We start from the raw sequence: 26832 nt of genomic DNA, 5'->3' as shown, positions 1-26832 counted from the left end.
CACAACAAACAGCCAAGGAACACATTCCATTACTCACCAGGCTGAGCGTGTGTGTGTGTGTGTGTGTGTGTGTGTGTGTGTGTGTGTGTGTGTGTGTGTGTGTGTGTGTAAAACAATCCCACCTTGAGGGGAGATGCGAGAAAACACAGAGCCTAAAGGATAGCAAACTACAAAATACGACAAAGAAATCAATTTTTGTATTTTGACTTCTGAGATAAAGACCTGGTTAGCTAGGCAAATCATTACACATTTGATCAATGTACATCTGCCAACCACATTTCCTAGATAAGGGCACATCAAGGAGATTCATTTGTTTAAGTAAACGCCCAAATTGGTTAGCACAACCAAAAGGAAAGTAATACCGTGGTTCAGCATAAAGCTAGGCTAGGCTACATTTCAAAGTCCTCAAACTAGGCTAAATGCAACGGTCACTCAAATACAGAACACAACATTGATGAAAAAGACTTTGTGTTTCTGTTGATATTTAGGCTACTCGTCATTCTGCGGGCACTGACTGTAACGGAATGGAGGAAAACGCTCTGAATGGTCATCGTTGCACTTAAAATACCAACATCAAAAGACCTGCTGTTCTCAGTGCCAAGTAGAGTACCGATACAGTTTGGCTACACACTGAACTGTTTGAATCCACTCCCCAAGGCTTTAAATTCAACAGCCAACCAGATTTTGACGTTGAGCAGTGTGAATGTTAGGCTACTGTTTGACATCATGGGCAGCTTGCTGAGTGGTAGACCTATTTCTCACGATCCAGCCCTCTGAACTCCTCAGAATTAATACGATGCCTAATGAGTTCTGGGTAATTGTTTTCCAGAGGGCTCAGTATTAAAGCTCTCACACAGACCAGACTGGCGTTACATTTTAATCAAAGCATTATGCTACTGTATCGAACTGAACAAGGTGGCAGACATGCAAAACATTGTTGGTTCCACGGGAGTCTAGACTTAGGCTAAAGCAACCAAGAGACAAACGAAAGACAAATTTCACCCACGTGTGATAGGCTGGCATCACTTATGCAGAGTTGCGGACACATAATGAGAAGCCGGGGGTCCCATCTGACAGGAGTTGTACAATGGTTCTGAAAGTGTGTTAATAACTGTTAATAACCTGGCCACTAATTCAGCCACCCAAAACTCCTCCTAGCCCTCTGAGGTAAGGGGAAAAGGGTTGCTTTGCGGATTATAGAATACAGTAGGCCTATGTAACTCAAACTTAGTGCTAAGGGTGATAGAGAAGTAGCCTAAAAGCTAGGCTACTGGATCAAAACCTTTGAAAAAGGTTTTTAAAGCCCAGGCTTTTCCACCCCAGACTATAGTACATAGAGGTGTCAGGATTTGGCCAGGATTGTTCAGGTTTTGGTCACTAGATGTCCCCATTGCACCTTTTTTGAACCTTTTGTTTTTTTCCTTGCTCTAATTATTGTTTGCACCTGTGTGTCGTTTCCTTGTTGGTTTTAAACCCTGTGTGTTCCTCAGTTCTTTGCTCAGTGTTTGTATGTTAGCACCCAGCCCCAGCCTTGTTGTGAACATATATTTCTCTTGTTGGATTTTCCAGAGGTTCTCTGGTTTTGTTCTTGTTTATTTTTGATTAGTCTTTTGAGGTTTGTTTTTTCCCTGCTGTTCTTACCACTTTGTGGATTTACTTTGTATTTTGGAGGATATCCATTTTTTCCTCTTGGCTTTATTTTTGTCGTTGTGGATTTAGATTCTTTGCCTGAAGATCTTTTCCTTTTATTAAACCACCATCTCTAGTACTGCTGTGTCTGCCTCATCTTCTGGGTTCTGCCGACTATTAGTGACTGTTTCTCACACCGGTTCCTGACAAGAGGTCAACCGATTAATCGAAATGGCCGATTAATTAGGGCCGATTTCACGTTTTCATAACAATCGGGAATCGGTATACTTGTACACCGATTTGGCCAATGTATTATTATATATTTTTTTTACACCTTTATTTAACTAGGCAAGTCAGTTAAGAACACATTCTTATTTTCAATGACAGCCTAGGAACGGTGGGTTAACTGCCTTGTTCAGGGCCAGAACGACAGATTTCTACCTTGGCAGCTCGGGGATTCAATCTTGCAACCTTACAGTTAACTAGTCCAACGCTCTAACCACCTGATTACATTGCACTCCACGAGGAGCCTGCCTGTTACACGAATGCAGTAAGAAGCCAAGGTAAGTTGCTAGCTAGCATTAAACTTATCTTATAAAAAAACAATCAATCATAATCACTAGTTAACTACACATGGTTGATGATATTACTAGTTTATCTAGCGTGTCCTGTGTTGCATATAATCGATGCGGTGCGCATTCGCGGAAAAAGAACTGTCATTGCTCCAACGTGTACCTAAACATCAATGCCTTTCTTAAAATCAATACACAGAAGTATATATTTTTAAACCCGCATATTTAGTTAAAAGAAATCCAGGTTAGCAGGCAATATTAACCAGGTGAAATTGTGTCACTTCTCTTGCGTTCATTGCACGCAGAGTCAGGGTATATGCGATAATAATAAACGTTTTGTTTTCGAAATGATAGTTTCCGGATTCGACCATATTAATGACCAAAGGCTCGTATTTCTGTGTGTTATTATGTTATAATTAAGTCTATGATTTGATATTTGATAGAGCAGTCTGACTGCCTATCAACTCCCGAGATTAGGCTGGTGTAACCGATGTGAAATGGCTAGCTAGTTAGCGGGGTGCGCGCTAATAGCGTTTCAAACGTCACTCGCTCTGAGACTTGGAGTAGTTGTTCCCCTTGCTCTGCATGTGTAACGCTGCTTCGAGGGTGGCTGATGTCGATGTGCTCCTTGTTCGAGCCCAGGTAGGAGCGAGGAGAGGGACGGAAGCTATACTGTTACACTGGCAATACTAAAGTGCCTATAAGAACATCCAATAGTCAAATGTATATGGAATACAAATGGTATAGAGAGAAATAGTCCTATAAATACTATATGAACTACAACCTAAAACCTCTTACCTTGGAATATTGAAGTCTCATGTTAAAAGGAACCACCAGCTTTCATATGTTCTCATGTTCTGAGCAAGGAACTGAAACGTTAGCTTTCTTACATGGCACATATTGCACTTATACTTTATTCTCCAACACTTTGTTTTTGCATTATTTAAACCAAATTGAACATGTTTCATAATTTATTTGAGGCTAAATTGATTTCTATCGATGTATTATATTAAGTTAAAATAAGAAAACATTCAGTATTGTTGTAATTGTCATTATTACAAATAAATTTAAAAAATCGTCCGATTAATCGGTATCGGCTTTTTTTGGTCCTCCAATAATCGGTATCAGCGTTGAAAAATCATAATCGGTCGACCTCTAGTACAGTATAAAGACAGAACAGTAGGCTGTGCATGAAGATGCAGCACTACATAGCGTTATTGTCACGATCGTGTGGGAGTGAGACGGACCAAAACGCAGCGCGTGGAAAATAAGCCATCTTCTTTTTATTTTGAAGAAGGCAAAACGAAACAAAACACTTACAAACTAACAAATCAACAAACGACCGTGAAGCTATAAACGTAGTGCACACACACAGGCTACAAACGTTCAACATAGACAATTCCCCACAACAAACTAAAGCCCATGGCTACCTTAAATATGGCTCCCAATCAGAGACAACAGAAACCAGCTGTCTCTAATTGGGAACCCATTCAGGCAACCATAGACTTTCCTAGACAACTACACACAACATAGACACTGCTAGACAACTATACTACACATAAACCCAACTACTCTAAATAAACCCCCTAAACCTTACAATCACCCTGGACACTACAAAACCCACATAAATACCCATGTCACACCCTGACCTAACTAAAATAATAAAGAAAACAAAGAATACTAAGGCCAGGGCGTGACATAGCCCCCCCCCCCCCCCCTTAAGGTGCGAACTCCGGGCGCACCAGCACAAAGTCTAGGGGAGGGTCTGGGTGGGCATCTGACCACGGTGGTGGCTCAGGCTCAGGGCGAGGTCCCCACCCCACCATAGTCAATCCCAGCTTATATCTCCCCCTACAAATGACCACCCTCATATTACCCCCACTTAATCTTTTGGGTAACAACATCGACACAAGGGGCAGCACCGGGATAGAGGAATAGCTCAGGACAGAGGGATAGCTCAGGACAGAGGGATAGCTCAGGATAGAGAGGTAGCTCAGGATAGAGAGGTAGCTCAGGATAGAGGGGCAACTCCGGACAGAGAGACAGCTCTGGACTGAGGGGCAGTTCTGGATAAATAGCCGCTCTGGGCTGAGGGACAGCTCATGACTGGCTGACGGCTCTGGACGCTCATGGCTGGCTGACGGCTCTGGACGCTCATGGCTGGCTGACGGCTCTGGACGCTCATGGCTCACTGACGGCTCTGGCAGATCCTGTCTGGTTGGCGGCTCTGGCAGATCCTGTCTGGTTGGCGGCTCTGTCAGATCCTGTCTGGTTGGCGGCTCTGGCAGATCCTGACTGACGAATGGCTCTAGCGGCTCCTGACTGACTAACGGCTCTGACGGCTCTGGACAGACGGGCGGCTCTACTGGCTCGGGACAGACGGATGGCTCAGACGGCACTGGGGAGACGGATGGCTCAGACGGCGCTGGGGAGACGGATGGCTCAGACGGCGCTGGGGAGACGGATGGCTCAGACGGCGCTGAGGAGACGGATGGCTCAGACTGATCCTGTCTGGCGGAAGGCTTTAGCGGCTCCTGTCTGGCGGAAGGCTCTAGCGGCTCCTGTCTGGCGGAAGGCTCTGTAGGCTCATGGCAGACGGGCGGCTTTGCAGGCTCATGGCAGACGGGCGGCTTTGCAGGCTCATGGCAGACGGGCAGTTCAGTCACCGTTGGGCAGACGGCAGACTCTGGCCGGCTGAGACGCACTGTAGGCCTGGTGCGTGGTGCCGGAACTGGAGGTACCGGGCTAAGGACACGCACCTTCAGGCTAGTGCGGGGAACAACAACAGGGCACACTGAGTTCTCAAGGCGCACTATAGGACTGGTGCATGGTACCAGAACTGGTGGTACCGGGCTGAGGGCACGCACCTCAGGACGAGTGCGGGGAGAAATAACAGTGTGTACAGGACTCAGGAGACGCACAGGTGGCTTAGTGCGTGGTGCCGGAACTGGAGGCACTGGGCTGGAGACACGCACCATAGGGAGAGTGCGTGGAGGAGGAACAGGGCTCTGAAAACGCACTGGAAGCCTGGTGCGTGGTGTAGGCACTGGTGGTACTAGGCTGGGGCGGGGAGGTGGCGCCGGAAATACCGGACCGTGCAGGCGTACTGGCTCCCTTGAGCACCGAGCCTGCCCAACCTTACCTGGTTGAATGCTCCCCGTCGCCCGACCAGTGCGGGGAGGTGGAATAACCCGCACCGGTCTATGTAGGCGAACCGGGGACACCATGCGTAAGGCTGGTGCCATGTAAGCCGGCCCAAGGAGACGTACTGGTGGCCAGATATGTAGGGCCGGCTTCATGACATTTGGCTCAATGCCCAATCTAGCCCTACCAGTGCGGGGAGGTGGAATAACCCGCACTGGGCTATGCACCCGTACAGGAGACACCGTGCGCTCTACTGCGTAACACGGCGTCTGCCCGTACTCCCGCTCTCCACGGTTAGCCTGGGAAGTGGGCGCAGGTCTCCTACCTGCCCTTGGCCCACTACCTCTTAGCCCCCCCCCCCCAAGAAATTTTTGGGTAGTACTCACGGGCTTTTCAGGCTTCCAGCCACGTCTCCTTGCTGCCTCCTCATATCTCCGCCTCTCTGCCTTCGCTGCCTCCAGCTCAGCTTTGGGGCGGTTATATTCTCCTGGTATTTCACGGTCCAGAATTTCCTCCCAATTCCAATAGTCCAGTGTAGGTGGGTCCTGTTGTTGTTGCACACGCTGCTTGATCCGATGTTGGTGGGGAATTCTGTCACGATCGTGTGGGAGTGAGACGGACCAAAACGCAACGCGTGGAAAATAAGCCATCTTCTTTTTATTTTGAAGAAGGCAAAACGAAACAAAACACTTACAAACTAACAAGTCAACAAACGACCGTGAAGCTATAAACGTAGTGCACACACACAGGCTACAAACGTTCAACATAGACAATTCCCCACAACAAACTAAAGCCCATGGCTACCTTAAATATGGCTCCCAATCAGAGACAACAGAAACCAGCTGTCTCTAATTGGGAACCCATTCAGGCAACCATATACTTTCCTAGACAACTACACACAACATAGACACTGCTAGACAACTATACTAAACATAAACCCAACTACTCTAAATAAACCCCCTAAACCTTACAATCACCCTGGACACTACAAAACCCACATAAATACCCATGTCACACCCTGACCTAACTAAAATAACAAAGAAAACAAAGAATACTAAGGCCAGGGCGTGACAGTTATTATTAATGTGTCCAGGACTGTGCCAGCCAGCTCGCCCCGGGTAAAGAGATAGGATGATGGAGTTGACTTTACTGCCAGGGCTATTTCTAGGACCACTGCCACGAGGGAGTTTTGAGTTAGATGCTACCACACCAGTGATTTTGCATTGAAAATGACTTTATGGGATTTGGTGAAAATAACTGAGCTATTATGCTCAGTGCCACTTCTAATGTCGATGCCATTGTTCGTTGTAACTAGGAGCTGTGTATTGGGGTCGTATTATGCTCCAAATGGAAGAAAACTAACTGAATTAGGGAAGGAGTACCTGAACTTGACCGATAAGAAACCCTCATTTTCTTTTTCCGTTGCAGAACATTTTGCTACAGTGTGCCTTAATGAATACAACCCAGGGCACTGGGTAGTGTGCAACAGCTGGAGCAGGCAGCACTGAGCTTTAGGATTAAACCATTTTCCTGGCCGTGCCTGGCTGGATGACCTAAAATGGCATGATGTGAGATCAGGATGGCGTCACAAAAGCATTCGTTTTAACTAACTGGACATTTCCTTCACAATGTTTTCCCATGGTTCGTCGGTCAGTCAGCTTTGTGAGGCTGAACACAAATCCCACGCAGTAGGCCTATGTGGATCGACTCCTAAGGACGCGCAGTATAATAGGCATTGAGGCATATTTTACAATGCCGCTTGCTAACAGTCACAGGAAGTGGCACCCAATCACACGGCATCCTACCCACTTCTGACGCTCTTAATTAGGAACGGTTTCAGTTGACTAGGCATCATCACAGCCGAATACATCGAGTTTACCTTGGAATCAGTATCTGTGAAGGATCTCGTTGTTACTCGGAGTCTGAACCCTGATCTCTCTTTTGACGAACATGTAAAAAAATATTTGAAGACCAGCTTTTTTCCATCTTTGTAACATTGCAAAAATCGTAAACTTTGTCCAGACACGATGCAGAAAACCTAATCCATGCTTTTGTCACTTCAAGATTAGACTAATGCAATACTCTACTCTCCGGCTACCTGGATAAGGCACTAAAACTTCAGCTAGTGCAAAATACAGCTGCTAGAATTGTGACTAGAACCCCAAAATTTGATCGTACTGTATTATTCCAGTGCTAGCCTCTCTACTGTCTTCCTGTTAGGGCTAGGGCTGCTTTCAAGGTTTGACTGTTAACCTACAAAGCATTGTATGGACTTGCTTGTACTTATCTCTTTGTTTTGGTCCTGCCGTACCTACCTACAAGTATGCTACGATCAATAAGATTCCTTATTGTTCCTAGAATTTCTAAGCAAATAGCTGAAGGCAGGGCTTTCTCCTACGGAGCTCCATTTTCATGGAATGGTCTGCCTATCCATGTGAGAGACGCAGACTCGGTCTCAGCCTTTAAGTCTTTACTGAAGACTCATCTCTTCAGTAGGTCCTACGATTGAGTGTCGTCTGGCCTAGGGGTGCAAAGGTGAACGGCAAGGCACTGGAGTGACGAACCACCCTACTCTCCACTAGGCACCTTATTACGGGGGCTGAGTCACTATTTTGCTCTCACTCTCCCATTCTGTCCCTACCGGAGCGCATCTTGTCATGCCAGGCTTTTTTCGCTATACTCAACTCCCTTGGGTGGGTTGAGTTATTGACGTAATCTTCCTGTCCGGTTCTGCGCCCCCTCAAGCTCGTGCGGTGGGGAAAGATCTTTGTGGGCGATACTCAGCCTTGTCTCAGGGTAGTAAGTCAATTGTCTGTTGATATCACTTAAAGGGCAACTGCCCTTCGTGATTTGGCCTCGTTTTAGATTTGGTTCATTAAGAAATGGTAGTGGCCATGACTGAATTCAAACGTGAGTTTCAAATTATTTTGCCAATTGGCTTTAGCCAGCTGGTGTGCGACCATGGCAAAGTTGGTTTGACATTGGATAGCCTATCTCCCGGGGATAGTTAAGAACCGTCAATAAATTACACAATGTAAATTAGACAATATTTTCATGTTTCACACCTTTTATTTTTTTCATTCAATGCTTTTAATGTTTGTATATGAATTTCTACAATTTATCATTGGTTTGAGGTTTTTAAGTAATTGAAATTTGGAGATATTGAAATTTTAACATATTGTCCCATGTAAATTGTGCAATTTACCAATGGTCCAAATTAGCCCAATAGGCAGCTGCAGTCCAAATCGATGATTACTTGTGTAATGCCAGCTGTGGGCATGTGGGCAGGATTGTATCAAACCCAACCTTCATTAAAGTTGTGATGCAGTCACGACCACAATTCTCACAAAACTCTAAAAAATTATCTTATTTTCACTTTGTAGTAAATTTTGACAGTAGAATAAATGTTTGACTCACATCGATGCCACATGGGCTGTTTTCTAAATGAGAAGTCGGTTTTTAGGGGCAGTTGCTCTTTAAGTGGTGTGGGGTCTGTGCTTTGGCAAAGTGGGTGGGGTTATATCCTGCATGGTTGGCCAGGGGTAACTTTGAACGGGGCTACAGTGTCTTCCGACCCTCCCTGTCTCAGTTCCCAGTATCTATGCTGCAATAGCCAAAATTATTGGCACCCTTGATAAAGATGAGCAAGGAATACAGTATAAAATTAATAATACAAATACTGAACTATATTGTATTCTCCAAAAATGTATATTATTTTATACTAATACAATTGCTCAGAGAAAGAGATTTTGTTAACAAGTAACAAATCTAAAAATGATAGGGGTCAAAATTATTGGCACCCCTGTTTTCAATACTCTAGCACCCTCCCCTTGTGAGGATAACAACACAGCCTTTTTCTAAAATGTTTTATGACATTGAAAGAACACATTGGGAAGGATCTTGGACCATTCCTCCATACAGAATCTTTCCAGATCCTTGAAATCCTTTGTCTGCTCTTATGGACTTCCCTCTTCAATTCAAACCACAGCTTTCAATGGGGACTGAGATGGTCATTGCAAAATGTAGATTTTGTGGTCAATTAACCATTTATTTGTGGATTTTGATTAGTGCTTGGGGTTATTGTCTTGCTGGAAGATCCACTTGCAGCCAAGTTTCAGCCACCTGGCAGAGGCAGCCAGGTTTTTGGCTAAAATGTCCCGGTACTGGGTAGAGTTCATGATGCTGTTGACCATTAACAAGGGAAAAGGGCTTTATAAAATACAATTGATTGATTGATATCATTAGCTAGGTTTCCCTTTAATTGGCGACAGATTTTCACCTGAATATTCAAAATGTTCCCACAATAGATGTTTCCATCAAAGTGTGTGTGATGACGTAGTGCACATGAAAATAACTTCTGCAGTTAAATTCCCATGTACAGAATACAAATTGCATTTTAAACTCTACCGATGGTTTTGTCACAAAAATTGTTGCATTAAATTATAGCAAATGTGCCCACTCTGGTCTTGGCACCTGCGCTCTAGCCAGCAAGAGCAAGAGCGGGAGGCTAGCCTACATTATGATGAGATTATCTTGGATAAGAGCGAGATCAGTTGATATTTGCCAAATGGCAGCCATGCATCGATCATCATGTCACCAGAATAAGACCCTCAATATTTATTGGAAAGGAGTATCAAGATCATCACCACGCACTTTCACCACCCTGTGGAAAGTTCATCAACGAAGTTCATTTGTAGACAACAAACAGCATGCTTTCCCGAGTCATAGTGGGAAGACCACACAACATGCCATCACGTGACTCAACCTGTGTTTGAATACCCATACTATCAAATCAAATCATTATTTGTCACATGCGCTAAATACAACACGTGTAGACCTTACAGTGGAATGCTTACTTACAAGCCCTTAACCAACTTTTTTTTTTTTAAGTAAGAGATCAGAAAAATGAATAATTTAAGAGCAGCAGTAAATAACAATAGCGGGGAAAGGAGTCAATGGGTCAATGTGCGGAGGCACCAGTGTCGAGGTAATTGAGGTAATTATGTACAAGTAGGTAGAGTTATTAAAGCGGCTATGCATAGATAATAACAGAGAGTAGCAGCAGCATGGGGAGGGGGCAATGCAAATAGTCTGGGTAGCCATTTGATTAGCTGTTCAGGAGTCAGGGGTACAAGCTGTTTAGAAGCCTCGTGGACCTAGATTTGGAGCTCCGGTACTGCTTGCTGTGCAGTAGCAGAGAGAACAGTCTATGACAAGGGTGGCTGGAGTCTTTGATCATTTTTATGGCCTTCCTCTGACACCACCTGGTATAGAGGTCCTGGATGGCAGGAAGCTTGGTCCCGGTGATGTATTGGGCCGTACGGACTACCCTCTGTAGTGCCTTGCGGTCAGAGGCAGAGCAGTTGCCATACCAGACAGTGATGCAACCTGTCAGGATGCTCTCGATGGTGCAACTGTAAAACCTTTTGAGGATCTGAGGACCCATGCCAAATCTTTTCAGTCTCCTGAGGGGGAATAGGTTTTGTCGTGCCCTCTTCACAACTGTCTTGGTGTGCTTGGACCATGTTAGTTTGTTGGTGAGGTGGACGCCAAGGAACTTGAAGCTCTCAAACTGCTCCACTACAGCCTCGTCGATGAGAATGGGGGCGTGCTCGGTCTTCCTTTTCCTGTAGTCCAGAATCATCTCCTTTGTCTTGATCACGTTGAGGGAGAGGTTCTTGTCCTTGCACCACACGGTCAGGTCTCTGACCTCCTCCCTATAGGCTGTCTCATCGTTGTCGTTGATCAGGCCTACCACTGTTGTGTCATCAGCAAACTTAATGATGGTGTTGGAGTCGTGCCTGGCCGTGCAGTCATGAGTGAACAGGAAGTACAGGAGGGGACTGAGCACGCACCCCTGAGGGGCCCCCGTGTTGAGGATCATTGTGGCGGATGTGTTGTTACCTACCCTTACCACCTGGGGGCGGCCCGTCAGGAAGTCCACGTGTCTCTGTGTGTGGAGTAAAGGTGATCTCTTATTTTTTCCCCTCTGGTTGCACATTTAACATGCTGATAGAAAATAGGTAAAACTGATTTAAGTTTCCCTGCATTAAAGTCCCCGGCCACTAGGATAGCCGCCACTGGATAAGCGTTTTCCTGTTTACTTATAGCAGAATACAGCTCATTGAGTGCGGTTTTAGTGCCAGCCTAGGTCTGTGGTGGTATGTAGACAATGTGTAGACAATTTAATTACGCTTTTTTTGCCGACGTTTACTGACATCGGCCATATTCAACGGGTGTTGAGCGCTCGTAAATGAATTATTCTGTGCTCTGGTACACTCAGACAAGAGTCCTCCGAAATTGGAGTAGACAGCCAGCGAATTTACGAAAGCACCCGAATATCTATTGAGAACGCACAAAGACTATACCATTTAGCTAAGCTAATAATGACGGGAATAATCAAGTCAATAAACGTTGGGTAGTTAGTCAGACAGCCTATAGTTAATATACTGGCAAGTTTGAAGTATAAGTAGCCAACTAACATTAGGTAGCTAGCTAACAACATACCGGTACATACTGCTGTAATGATATCCTATGTGGTTCTTTTGTAATGTAATGTAATTACAGTTGAAGTCGGAAGTTTACATACACTTAGGTTGGAGTCATTAAAACTCGTTTTTCAACCACTCCACAAATTTCTTGTTAACAAACTGTAGTTTTGGCAAGTTGGTTAGGACATCTACTTTGTGCATGACACAAGTAATTTTTCCAAAAATTGTTTACAGACAGATTATTTCACTTATAATTCACTGTATCACAATTCTAGTGGGTCAGAAGTTTGCATACACTAAGTTGACTGTGCCTTTAAACAGCTTGGAAAATTCCAGAAAATGATGTCATGGCTTTAGAAGCTTCTGATAGGCTAATTGACATCATGAGTCAATTGGAGGTGTACCTGTGGATGTATTTCAAGGCCTACCTTCAAAATTAGTGCCTCTTTGCTTGAAATCATAGGAAAATCAAAAGATTGCTGCTGCTCCAGTTTCAAATGTTCTGCCTGCGGCTATGGAACCCTGACATGTTCACCGGACGTGCTACCTGTCCCAGACCTGCTGTTTTCAACTCTCTAGAGACAGCAGGAGCGGTAGAGATACTCTCAATGATCGGCTATGAAAAGCCAACTGACATTTACTCCTGAGGTGCTGATCTGTTGCACCCTCGACAACTACGGTGATTATTATTATTTGATCATGCTGGTCATTTATGAACATTTGAACATCTTGGCCATGTTGTGTTATAATCTCCACCCGGCACAGCCAGAAGAGGGCTGGCCACCCCTCATAGCCTGGTTCCTCTCTAGGTTTCTTCCTAGGTTTTGGCCTTTCTAGGGAGTTTTTGCTAGCCACTGTGCTTTTACACCTGCATTGCTTGCTGTTTGGGGTTTTATGCTGGTTTCTGTACAGCACTTTGATATATCAGCTGATGTAAGAAGGGCTATATAAATAAATTTGATTTGAAATCAGCCAAGACCTCAGAAAAATTAAATGTAGACCTCCACCAGTCTGATTCATACTTGGCAGAAATGTCCAAACGCCTGAAGGTACCATGTTCATCTATACAAACAATAGTACGCAAGTATAAACACCATGGGACCACGCAGTCGTCATACCGCTCAGGAAGGAGATGCTTTCTGTCTCCTAGAGATTAACGTATTTTGGGGCGAAAAGTGCAAATCAATCCAAGAACAACTTCAAAGGACCTTGTGAAGATGCTGGAATAAACAGGTACAAAGTATCTATATCCACAGTAAAACGAGTCCTATATCGACATAACCTGAAAGGCCGCTCAGCAAGGAAGATCAGCAAGGAAGAAGCCACTGCTCCAAAACCGCCATAAAAAACAGACTACGGTTTGCAACTGCACATGGGGACAAAGATCGTACTTTTTGTAGAAATGTCCTCTGGTCTGATGAAACAAAAATAGAACTGTTTGGCCATAATGACCATCGTTATGTTTGGAGAACGCTTGCTAGCCGAAGAACACCATCCCAACCGTGAAGCACGGGGTGGCAGCATCATATTGTGGGGGTGCTTTGCTGCAGGAGGGACTGGTGCACTTCACTAAATAGATTGCATCATGAGGCAGGAAAATTATGTAGATATATTGAGGCAACATCTCAAGACATCAGTCAGGAAGTTAAAGCTTGGTCGCAAATGGGTCTTCCAAATGGACAATGACCCCAAGCATACTTCCAAAGTTGTGACAAAATGGCTTAAGGACAACAAAGTCAAGGTATTGGAGTGGCCATCACAAAGCCCTGACCTCAATCCTATAGAAAATGTGTGAGCAGAACTGAAAAAGCGTGTGTGAGCAAAGAGGCCTACAAACCTGACTTCGTTACACCAGCTCTGTCAGGAGGAATGGGAACTTTATTATTATTATTATTTGATCATGCTGGTCATTTATGAACATTTGTGGGAAGCTTGTGGAAGGATGCCCGAAACGTTTGACCCAAGTTAAACAATTTAAAGGCAATGCTACCAAATACTAATTGAGTGTATGTAAACTTCTGACCCACTGGGAATGTGATGAAAGAAATAAAAGCTGAAATAAATCATTCTCTCTACTATTATTCTGACATTTCACATTCTTAAAATAAAGTGGTGATCCTAGCTGACCTAAGACAGGGAATTTTTACTAGGATTAAATGTCAGGAATTGTGAAAAACTGAGTTTAAATGTATTTGGCTAAGGTGTATGTAAACTTCCGACTTCAAAACTGTAGCTAACAAATTTTCTGCCAATATAACGTGTAAGGTAATTTATTTCAAAAGTCATTACTTTATTACATTGCTTAACTTCGACTGCATATTTTCCGCCATTTTCTTCAAATCTGGAAACGATGTGAAGCCACGCCCATTTCCTGAAGTATTGCATTATGGGCCAGAAAGTACGGAAATAGTTTCCTCTCCGTGTATACTTCATATTTTGGTGAATTTAGTACGACATCCGGGAACCTTTGGCATACTAACTATATCCATACTATGACCGATAAACATACAATATACTCAATTCATGTCACAAATAGTACGGTTAGTGTGGTTAGTATGAGTATTTGAACACAGCTCAAGTTTACTTCGATATGGTGCTTATTATATCAATATTTGCGCATAAAAACGTATCCACCTTAATTTCTCGCATCATTAATTTACAGACAAAAACATCCCACCATGTCGAGTGAACAAATTGTTTATCAACAATTATTAAATTGTACCGGAATGTCCTGTTTCCATCAGCCCTGTCGTGACTTTTTTCATGCATCAGGTAATTCATGGATGGAAACCTGGTTAAAGTAAGCAGCTAGGCCAGTTGTCTTTTGGTGCTTGTGTAAAACACAACATCTTGTTCATCAATGAGAGAGGTGAATAATTAGATGTCTGAGAGTGGGCAGGGAGGGGCCGAAAATTCTTAGAATGATCAATACAGTAGTGTACTTGACCTACATAACCTCTCTTCTTCCATCCTGACCTTCCAGCACTCAGCCTGGGAGAGAGCTGCTCTGATGAGGAGCTGCTGGTCCTACTGGTCTCTCTGAGTCATAATCCAACACATTCCTCAAAACATGACTCCATAAAAACTCCTCCTAATCCATAACGAAAACAAAGGCTTTCTTTTCAACAATTGGACTGGATGAGCTGACGGAACATTGTGAATCAGCAATCAGGGTTGCCTGACAGTCAGGACGAAGATTCAGCGCAGATATTTATTTATGCTGCCCTTTATTTAACCAGGAAAGGCCCTTGCGGCTAGAAACCTCTTTGGCAAGTTGATCTTCTAGAGTGGGGTGAACCATCAGCCCATATCTCCTAAATCAAACCCACATATAGCACAATCACAGTTATCACACAAAGTTTGCATACATGCCCCCCTAGCCCTTACTTCACCTGCTCTGGCTACTCTCCTGTCATAGTAAGGGGATTTATTGTATAAACTCCCTGCTCTAAACCGGTCCGGGTGGAACATTATGAGAATTAGGAAAGATAATTAAAATGACTTGATGAGAACATTCGAGCACAGGGCTCACGAAATCCTCTCGTGACATTAATTACAAAATCTGAACCTCTTGGTCCAATAGGCAACCCAGTTCCACTGTTCCAAGTCCAGGAGATTCATTCCCTCATTGATTGATAACTGTTAATTACCGAGAAGATGCCATACAACCTTTTGAGTGGCTTCAGTAATGCGGATATGGTGGCAAACAACCGTTAGCCTCGATGCATCCTTCACTGAAGAGTTTCAGTACAGCACCTCAACAGCCTCTTTGCCTGCCTGAGCCTGACGCTAATTGTGATAGATGTTTGCGAAAGCAGCCCCGTAACAACAACAAAACAGCCTTGTCAAAGAGATTGGCTTGGCTGGTTGCGAAACAAATGTTCTCCTCCTTCTCCTTCCCACAGTGGTCAGCAATCAGGGCTAATCCCGTAAGTGGGTTAATTCACACTCCGCTCTCTAAGGAGAGGCCTCCTGAGTGGAGCAGCGGTCTAAGGCACTGCATCGCAGTGCTTGAGGCGTCACTACAGACCCGGGTTTGGCCGGGATGTCCTTGTCCCATTGCGCTCTAGCGACTCCTTGTGGCGGGCCGGGTGCATGCTCACTGAATTCAATCGGCAACTATACAGTGTTTCCTCCGACGCATTGGTGTGGCTGGCTTCCGGGTTAAGTGAGCAGTGTATCAAGAAGCAGTGCGGCCTGGCAGGGTCGTGTTTCGGAGGACGCATGGCTCTCGACCTTCACCTCTCCCGAGTCCATACGGGAGTTGCAGCAATGGGACAAGACTGTAACTACCAATTGGATATCACGAAAAAGGGGTAAAAAGTACCAATATTTTTTATTTAATTTTATTTACTCTCCATGCGTCATAGAGGGAACACAAGTCTCACGAGTCTAGTCAATGGGACACCTACCTCTCTGACAGTCAGTAAGCAGGTTTCCATCGACCCAGGTTTATTCGAATAAAGCAATGTCGCAAAAAAAATGTTTGCGAAATTTGTAATGGAAACAGCAGATATAGGAGACATTTTCTAAAGATTGACAACATTTTTATCCGTTCCACAGGGGTGGATTTTTCTTCTAACTTTCTTTATTGCGACCAATGATGATGGAAACAGTGTTTTTCTAATAAATTATGATTCCCGAATACTTTTGAAGGTATGCAACTATAAGCTCCAGTCCTGATTTAATTCTACATGGCTACTGCTTGCAAAATCGATTCTTTCAACAACAAAGTTTCTTTGCAGGACAAGGATTATCCTGACTTTAAAGGCCTGAATTGCTTCGCCTTGCTTTTCTGGTTGGCTGGTAAGTTTCACCATCCAACTATTACAGATCTACGGGAGTGCAAGTTTCACCATGGCACGAACCATGGCGATACGTTGGCACATAAGAATGATTAGAATATGGCAAAATTAGTAAATTATTGCATTCTATCCATGCTGGCTTTTGCGGTCTACCTGAGACATGATAGGGGGGATATCAGGCTGTCGACGATTTATAAAATGCGCAATTTGCCTAAACGGGTCATTTTTTGTTGTTGGTATGACATCATTACATCCAGCTGTTTTTAACGACACACGATAGTTAAATAAATCTATTTTATCGACATTTTGTGACATTATGTTCATAGAAACATAGCTAGTGACACACAGATAGACACACAGCCTGTTTGGTTAGCCTGGTCCCACTGCCTTGCCAACCCCTATGGTCATTGTCACGTCAAACATGCAGGACCCATAGGAGTTGGCAATACAGCACAAACAGATCTGGGACCAGGCTATAGCTACGGACTCACTGAGGAACTTCCTGATTCATCACCATAGGGAGAATTTTAATTTCTGAAGGCCTTATGGAAGCTATGGCAACAGGAATGTTTACAATCTTACATACAGGGGCATGGAGATTTTGTTAAGCATGTTCTTGTCTCTGTGAGATTCATTTCCTTTCTTATAGCTGACATAGATGCATTTTCAAATTCAATCCTGTACGAATGAATGAATACTGTGACAATTGTGTAAAGGCCTATTTTATACTGTACAGTGAGTGACAGTGTTCCCCAACACAGGATCTTAGTACTGTACAGTAACTGTGCAGAGCATCTGTACTGACCATGAGTGCCCCCACATGGTGTCAGTCTGCCATGTCAGTGGCCTGAGAGGCTAAATCTAAGATCACAGCAAAACAGTTGAGCAAACAGAAGAACACTGGTCTTACCAGGGAGTCCCTGGTGAGGGAGCTGGATCGTCCATTGCTGCTGCTGTCGCTCCTCTCATAGGAGGAGGTGAAGCGGCTACCACCACCGCTCTTCAGGCTGCTGCTGCTCAAGGCCTCCTGTGTGGCGCTGTGGGACAGGCCATAGCTGGAGCTCTGCAGGCTGCTGTTGTAGGAGTCGGCCACATCGCTGGCCCTGCTCCGGTAACCCTTCAGGGCGCTGGAGGAGGAGGAGAAGGGGGACGTGGGCTCGGTGAGGCCCAGGGACGACAGGTCCCGCGTCAGGTCACTCTGGCTCGACGACCTCCGGCGGCTGAGGGAGATGCTGGAGGCCCCGGGCGACGAGGAGAGGTAGCTGGAGCGGCTGGGCGTGGTGGACGAAGAGAAGCTGCTGTAGCCAGTGTAACCGGAGCCGCCGCTCAGGCCCGACGAGCCATAGGTCTTCACCGGGGTGCGGCTCAGGCTCTCGCTGCGCCGGCTGCTGCTGCTCAGGAGGTCAGTGCGGGGGATGTGCCGGCCCCGGTCGAGCTCCGAGGAGGTGCTGTAGTTGCGGGCGCGGCTGGCGGCGCTGCTCAGGTAGCTGGAGGAGGAGTAGCCCGAGGAGGAGGCTGCGTTGCTCCTGTAGGAGGGCAGCCTGTCCCGGTCGGAGGTGTAGGAGCTGAGGGAGGAGGGCGTCAGGGAGGAGCCATAGGAGCTATAGGCACTGGTATAGGAGGAGCCGGTATAGGAGGAGCCGGTGTAACGCTTGGCGGTGGTGGAGACGCGAGACATGCTGGATTCTCAGCCACGTGTGATGCGGTGGAAGACCGCATCGACTGCAAGACAAGAGAAAGAACAGAAATCAGTGCGTTTCTATTTTCAGACTGTGAGCGGGAAAAACTTCATTTCCAAAAATGAAAACTTATTTAGCAACATTTGAATCTTTATAACCACCAAATTCAATTGTATATTTTATATCATATCGGTTCCATCTTAGTTGTTATGGGTTAGTCTTGTCTGATCACGAGAGAGGTAGGATGCCATCTGATCACGAGAGAGATAGGATGCCAAAGGTCACTAGGGCATCATCCAACTCTTAACATATGGGTGCACTATTTATCAACGGGCTGAATATACTGTACCATAGCTCATTGCTCGAGCCTGAGGTTTTACTCGTGTACAGGATACAGACATTTGACAAGCAATGTTATGTGACCCTCCTTGGAACACATTACACAATATCAACACTGAAACACTGTTTACGCAACCAACTGGAAAGTCATGCTTGATAATGTGATGTACTGTCGTATCGATGGGTTGCACAACGTTGTTGCCAGCTGAACGCGCCCCTGGGGATCCTGTAATGGGAGAAGCACCTAAACGAAGCACCGAATGTTTCTGGTGGCACAGTCTGTTCCTGAGGAGAGACAGGCAGTGCAGCGTCTGAATAAATAAAAGTATCTGGTGTTGTCGATCCGTGTTGGGTTCAGTGGGGGAGGCTTCTCTCTCTCTTTTATTTATATATATATATATATATATATATATATATATATATATATATATATATATTTATATACACTGCTCAAAAAAATAAAGGGAACACTAAAATAACACATCCTAGATCTGAATGAATGAACTATTCTTATTAAATACTTTTTTCTTTACATAGTTGAATGTGCTGACTACAAAATCACACAAAAATGATCAATGGAAATCAAATTTATCAACCCATGGAGGTCTGGATTTGGATTCACACTCAAAATTAAAGTGGAAAACCACACTACAGGCTGATCCAACTTTGATGTAATGTCCTTAAAACAAGTCAAAATGAGGCTCAGTAGTGTGTGTGGCCTCCACGTGCCTGTATGACCTCCCTACAACGCCTGGGCATGCTTCTGATGAGGTGGCGGATGGTCTCCTGAGGGATCTCCTCCCAGACCTGGACTAAAGCATCCGCCAACTCCTGGACAGTCTGTGGTGCAACGTGGCGTTGGTGGATGGAGCGAGACATGTTGTTCCAGATGTGCTCAATTGGATTCAGGTCTGGGGAACGGGCGGGACAGTCCATAGCATCAATGCCTTCCTCTTGCAGGAACTGCTGACACACTCCAGCCACATGAGGTCTAGCATTGTCTTGCATTAGAAAGAACCCAGGGCCAACCGCACCAGCATATGGTCTCACAAGGGGTCTGAGGATCTCATCTCGGTACCTAATGGCAGTCAGGCTACCTCTGGCGAGCACATGGAGGGCTGTGCGGCCCCCCAAAGAAATGCCACCCCACACCATGACTGACCCACCGCTAAACCGGTCATGCTGGAGGATGTTGCAGGCAGCAGAACGTTCTCCACGGCGTCTCCAGACTCTGTCACGTCTGTCACATGTGCGTGTGAACCTGCTTTCATCTGTGAAGAGCACAGGGCGCCAGTGGCGAATTTGCCAATCTTGGTGTTCTCTGGCAAATGCCAAATGTCCTGCACGGTGTTGGGCTGTAAGCACAACCCCCACCTGTGGATGTCGGGCCCTCATACCACCCTCATGGAGTCTGTTTCTGACCGTTTGAGCAGACACATGCACATTTGTGGCCTGCTGGAGGTCATTTTGCAGGGCTCTGGCAGTGCTCCTCCTAATCCTCCTTGCACAAAGGCGGAGGTAGCGGTCCTGCTGCTGGGTTGTTGCCCTCCTACGGCCTCCTCCACGTCTCCTGATGTACTGGCCTGTCTCCTGGTAGCGCCTCCATGCTCTGGACACTACGCTGACAGACACAGCAAACCTTCTTGCCACGGCTCGCATTGATGTGCCATCCTGGATGAGCTGCACTACCTGAGCCACTTCTGTGGGTTGTAGACTCCGTCTCATGCTACCACTAGAGTGAAAGCACCGCCAGCATTCAAAAGTGACCAAAACATCAGCCAGGAAGCATAGGCACTGAGAAGTGGTCTGTGGTCACCACCTGCAGAACCACTCCTTTATTGGGGGTGTTTTGCTAATTGCCTATAATTTCCACCTTTTGTCTATCCATTTGCATAACAGCATGTGATTTATTGTTTATTGTTTATTGTTTATTGTGATTTACAATTTATTGTCAGAAGTGTGATTGACTTGGAGTTACATTGTGTTGTTTAAGTGTTCCCTTTATTTTTTTGAGCAGTGTATATATATATCAATAATTCAGCATATGGATCTGGAATAGGCAGAGCACTGGAGCCAGGCCAAGACATACCGCTTTGTGCAGCTAGCTAGACCCAGCCGGAGCACTACTGCTAGGTTAGCCTAGCTAGGCCATGCCCAACCGAGCGTTAGGCTCTTACCAAAACCCCACTGTGGGTATAATAGGCCTCTGCCTATGCACCCTACCATTTCGCCTATATCCTGCGCAAAGATGGCTGGACTGTAAAGGTAGACAGCTGATAAACATGGGCCAGTATCTCAAGTCAATTTACTGTAGTCTGCATCACTATTGTTTTGTTAACCCCCCCCCCCCAACCCTAAATAAAACAGCAGGGATGAATGAATTTCAAGTCAACCTCCCTTAGTGTGTTGTTTAAATAGGCAGAGAACAGGTGATAACAAACGTAGAACCCTACCTCCACCACACTACCAAACAACAGTGACAGTGCCAATTGCACTACAAGGCAAACCTGGCCATGTCTATCTAAATGTACAAACCCGAGAGAGTGCTTGTACTTGTAATCCCTGACTCCTACTTCCACCCATTCCTAATTGCCCTCACTATAAACATACACATCATTTAGGCTGCTGCAGGTGTCTCGTCCAAAAAATGAGGGCCTTGACTGAGACAAGTTCAGGCTAGCCTGGCGGCGTCACTTCAAAAAAGAAAACGCAAACAACATCCATGGGGAATACAGCCTAAATGGACATGGGATTTGTAAGATGGCGGTAGCACAGCACTATTATGTTATACACTTCTCAAACCAAAACACACAAATATGCTAGTTGCCCTGCGTTTCAGCCTCCCCAAAGGCTCTGTTAAACGGCGGTTTCCATGACTACATGGCAACAAGCACCATTTGACTGCCACACAATCTCAGTGTCAAAAACAGGAAAGCAGGTGTTGCCCTGATCCCATTGACTTCCTGATTCCCTTGCCCTACAGAAATATAAGGTCCATCTAGCTATAGCCTAGGGCCCAGTAGATGGGACTCTACTTGAGCATACAGAAAGGGCAGATAGTCTTTTCAATCTATAGGCATAATCCAAGTTTATTGCCGAAGAGGATATATTCCTGTTACCATCTTTACCTGTAAAATCCAGTGATTCCCAAGCAGGTGTAGGCTATATAATTGAATAGGGCCTAAACTCTGAAACCTCACACTGAGCCACTCTTTCCCACAGTCTGTCCATTCCTACTTCTCCCACTTATCACAATGTAACAGTGATCTTCTGATCTCTCAGAGAGAATGCCAAGCGTGTGCAAAGCTGTCATCAAGGCAAAGGGTGGCTACGCAATAATCTTTTATGGCTACTACATGATTCCATATGTGTTATTTCATAGTTTTGATGTCTTCACTATTATTCTACAATGTAGGAAATAGTAAAAATAAAGAAAAACCCTTGAATGAGTAGGTGTGTCCAGACTTTTGACCGGTATATATATATATATATATAAGGTCATCTTACAAAACCAAACGCTATTGGGAATACTGTTAGAAATCAGTGCACGTAATGTACCTTGTTGGCTGGATCTTAGGGGGAGCTATATTTACCCTGAAATGTGAGCAGATAAGAGACTCGTGTCTGTGAGGTGCCACACTGACGCCAAAGCCCTAACTCGGCCCAACGGCAATCGCACAAAACTGTCCATGCCAGCTTAGTCTACATCACAACGCTATGCACAAAAAAAACTTCATTGATTCAACGTACAATTGTAAGGCAACCAGCTGCAATAGGATTGTGAGTTTGCTCAACATTTGGGCATATAGCTGAACCAGCATACATTCTGAATTTGAAATGTATGTTCACTCAATTTTTAATTTTGGGTTGAGCAAACATACAATTCAACTTGAGAATTTATTCTACCATATTTGCATATTTCCCAGTGTAAAATGTAATTCTTTATGACAATACAATACAAGTATCAAATTTGAGAAAAGTCAACCAGTGCTGTTTATCTCATTTCAACCAGCGTTGTAAACATTGAAATTAGGGTAAAACTTCAACTTAAATGCATTGACTTAACAGGTTGTTACATCAATAAATATAATTTCAACATAATCATCAGAACTATGTATACGTTGAAATGACTTTGACAAAACTTTTTCATCCTATATTCAATTGGTTGGTTGAAATGATGTTGAATTTCATATTTGATTAGACATATTTCAGGTGACCTTTTTTTCAACGTTGATAGTAAAATGGTTTGTCTGAATCCACATTGTTTCAATGTCACGCGACAGCAACCTAAATAAAGATTGAAATAAAGTGTGAAGCCGCAGTCCAACATCTACTGGTATATAGGAGGGGTAATGCATTTCAGTGAGAACTAGTCTACCATCCAGATGCTCAGCTGAGCTATCATGCCAACACATTTAGACATTGATCAGCTTCCATCCTCATTTACGTAGACTACCTAAATAACATTGAAAAGTTCAAAGTTACTCCTACAGGACACCCAGAGATTATTATAATTCCCAACTACAAAAGACCAGGGTTTTTTTTCTTCTCAAAGTAAGAAAAGCTATTCAAGAATTGACTACATTTAAAAACAAAATGCACTCAACAACACATTGGGATCTAAAATCCATGACATAGTGATACCGGATCATTCCCCTGTATCATGCTTAATTACACCAACAGAAAATACGCTTAGCGACAGAATATGGAGAATGAACAGAGCGCATCTTCAAGACCCGAAATGTATTAAATACAGAAACAAAAAAATAAAGACCTTTACCATTACAAATGTAGACATAGAGGACAGAGAATAGCCAACACGATTTGGGAGGCTTTAAAGCCGTGCATTAGGGGAATGATAATCTCTTACTCGGCAAAAGTCAAATCTGAGTTCGAAATCACTATCTTAAAAAAATACCATAAAAAAATCTTTACATGGTAAAGAAAATACCATTTCTGAACTTAAGCAGGATTATGATCTTTTACTTTTGAAGAGAGCCAACAACTACAAACTCAAATAAAGCACACCATTTAATGGCAAACAAACCTGGTAAACACCTCGCAGCCCTCACAAAACGAATAGACGGCAAACCAGTTATCATTTTGAAAGATAAGGATACAAATGCTTTAATTAGAAAAAACAACACTATTAATTAATAACAATTTTAAAAGCTTCTTTGAAAATCTGTATCAATCAGAATGAAATAACAGTTGAACTGATCCTACAGCCTTCTTAGACTCGATAACCATGAAGCAACTTTCAGCAGATAAAAAAAGAATCACAAAAAATGGAAATCACCCCCCGCCCTCCCCCAAAAATGTGACACTGTAAAAGTGTATTATCAATATCATACATTTGGTATCCTATTTATAGGGCTAATGGTAACTACTTCTAAACTTCCAAAGATCCAATCAGCCATGGATGAATCAAAGTACCTAGCTCGATGTTGAAATCATGGTGTCCTTTGTTGGGCAGATCAGATGTTAATGTCAACCAAACCTCACTCCAAATTTACTTTCACATACATCTGGTGTAAGAATTAGTTCTTAACTGACTTGCCCAGTTAAATAAAGGTTACATGTAAGAAAAGTTAGAGTTACTTTCAACGCTATTTAGGTAGTCAATGCAAATGGAAGCCGATGGAAGCTGATCAATGTATAAACGTGTTGACGTCATAGCTCAGCTGAAAATAACGCCGCTTATTCCAAAAGCCAAGCAGGGTACATAGAGGTAGGCATCTGGATGGTGGACTAGTTCACACTGAAGTGCAATACCCCTCATATACCAGTAGGAGTCCCTGTTCAGGAAGAAATCGTTGGACTGTGGCATCACATTTTAGTTCAATATAAGTCTTTATTTAGGTTGATGGCATGACGTTGAAACAATTGAGTTGATTCAAACATACCATTTTACTATCAACAATGAAACAAGGTCAAATAAAATATGTCTAATCTAATCTAAAATTCAACATAATTTCAACCACCCAATATACACTGAGCATACAAAACATTATGAACAAAACATTATGAACACCTGCTCTTTCCATGACATAGACTGACCAGGTGAAAGCTATGATCCCTTATTGATGTCACTTGTTAAATCCACTTCAATCAGTGTAGATGAAGGGGAGGAGACGGGTTAAAGAATGATTTTTAAGCCTTGAGACAATTGAGACATGGTTTGTGTATCTGTGCCATTCCCGAGGGTGAATGGGCAAGACAAAAGATTTAAGTGCCTTTGCACGGGGTATGGTAGTAGGTGCCAGACGCACCGGTTTGTGTCAAGAACTGCAACGCTGCTGGGTGTTTCACACTCAACAGTTTCCAGTGTGTATCAAGAATGGTCCACTACCCAAAGGATATCCAACCAACTTGACACAACTGTGGGAAGCATTGGAGTCAACATGGGCCAGCATCCCTGTGGATCGCTTTCGACACCTTTTAGAGTCCATTGCAACTCAATATTAGGAAGGTGTTCTTAATGTTTTGTACACTCAGTGTACTGTATATTGAACATAGAAACGTAAAATATATTTTTCATCCTATGTGAAATTTTCAACACAATTTCAACATATACATAGTTCTGATAATTTTGTTGAAATTAGATTGATGCAACAACCTGTTAGTCAGGTTAAGTCAATATATTTAAATTGAAGTTTTACCCTAATATCAATGTTTACAGCGCTGGTTGAAATGAGATGAAAACAGTACTAGTTATTACATTTTTTCATATCCAATGTATTTTCCATGTTGATTCCATGTCACAATACGTTGACAAATTACATTGAAACAACATTGCTTCAACCCATGTTTGCCCAATGGGTAGTTACACCCTAATGCAGTGGTCTGAAACTACTGTTTTACATGCCACATCTAGCCTGCAAGTCACATTATCATTGGAGCTTTAAATCACCCGCAACCTGCATTGAGAATGACCGCCAAATCGAGCAAACATACATTTGTAATTTTACTCAACAAGCTTGTTCAAATTCAGCTCACTTCAAGCTGAGTTTGTTGATTCAACGTACAATTGTTAGGAAACCAGAGGCAATAGGGTTGAGAGTTTGCTCAACATTTGGGCATATAATCTAGCTGAACCAACATACCTTCCAAAGGCAAACATGAATTTGTAATTCGCCTCAACAAATTTTTATACATTCAGCTCACTGTGAGCAAAGTTTGTTGAGTGAAGAAACGTTCACACATTAGCTCAATTTCTTGTCCTTCTGAAGGGCACCCAACTCACAGAATAACGCTGATTAGGCAATTGGTTAAATGTGCTTTTTTACAGTCTACCATACACTTGTAAAGATTATACTCTGATATCATCCGATCAGCTGAGAGATAGGCCTACTCAGTTATAGCACAATTAACAACAACCCCTTTCTTCTGTTCGTAACTCAGATGAAAGCATTAGCTAAAAGTGACCTCAAAAATGGCAGTATGTGTGCGTGATTGATGCTCTAATCTCTGCTATAAGTGACTTAATTCCTCATTCATTGGCCTAAAGATTAGCTCAATTAGACGTCATTACTATTTTAAACACTATCAATCCGTGCTCTGTGCCACTGTGTGAAATGTTGTTCTGTACTGAATACTTAATACTTAATACTTAAGGACTGAATACTGAATACTTAAAGGACAATGGTCAACTCAAACGTTGTGTCTCCTTTAAAGAGGCAATCAGCGGTAGAAACAATAACAAAGCGTCTTCCCCGCCCCTGTTTCGGCAAAAAAGCTGAGAAATGGGGTCGGAGAAATGTAACCACTCTCAAAAAACACTCGCACATATAGTTTTAACCATGTGTTGAGGCTACAGTATACACTGTTTGTTTACATTTATTTTGTTTACAAACAAGTTTATATTACGGGTCCTGATAGGGTATGACAATCTAACTAAGCTCATGAGGAATTTATAGGTTATATTCTTCAAGAATCAATGGGTACATATCATTCACTTAGAAGTCCACAAATGGATGTAGCAACTGCTGATTGGCCGTTTAAGCCTCATGTCTGCGTGAGCGTCGGAGCCAATGCATTCTTTAAACATGCCTTCACGACCAAAGTACCATCAGTCCTTGAGAAAGTATTGCCTCTCATCGTGTTTGTGAGATGCATGCTAATTGCTGACTGTGTGTATGTGGGTATGCGCGCGTGTGTTTATTCAGTTATG

General features: G+C 43.8%; 1 protein-coding gene across 3 annotated transcripts in view; it reads right to left on the bottom strand.

Moving 5' to 3' along the window:
• The window catches only part of LOC129821963 (ubiquitin carboxyl-terminal hydrolase 2-like), a 44705-nt gene that overhangs the window by 15121 nt on the left and 2752 nt on the right, over positions 1-26832 (bottom strand). For all 3 annotated transcript variants that reach the window (XM_055879744.1, XM_055879746.1, XM_055879745.1), the window contains exon 3: positions 17552-18363. In XM_055879744.1, the coding sequence (XP_055735719.1) occupies positions 17552-18319 (768 nt within the window). In that variant the 5' untranslated portion in view covers positions 18320-18363. The remainder of the gene's footprint in view (positions 1-17551; positions 18364-26832) is intronic.

This window comes from Salvelinus fontinalis, chromosome 24, assembly GCF_029448725.1.
Source record: "Salvelinus fontinalis isolate EN_2023a chromosome 24, ASM2944872v1, whole genome shotgun sequence".
Classification (NCBI taxonomy): Eukaryota; Metazoa; Chordata; class Actinopteri; order Salmoniformes; family Salmonidae; genus Salvelinus; species Salvelinus fontinalis.
This window is presented reverse-complemented; position numbering and strand designations above follow the sequence as displayed.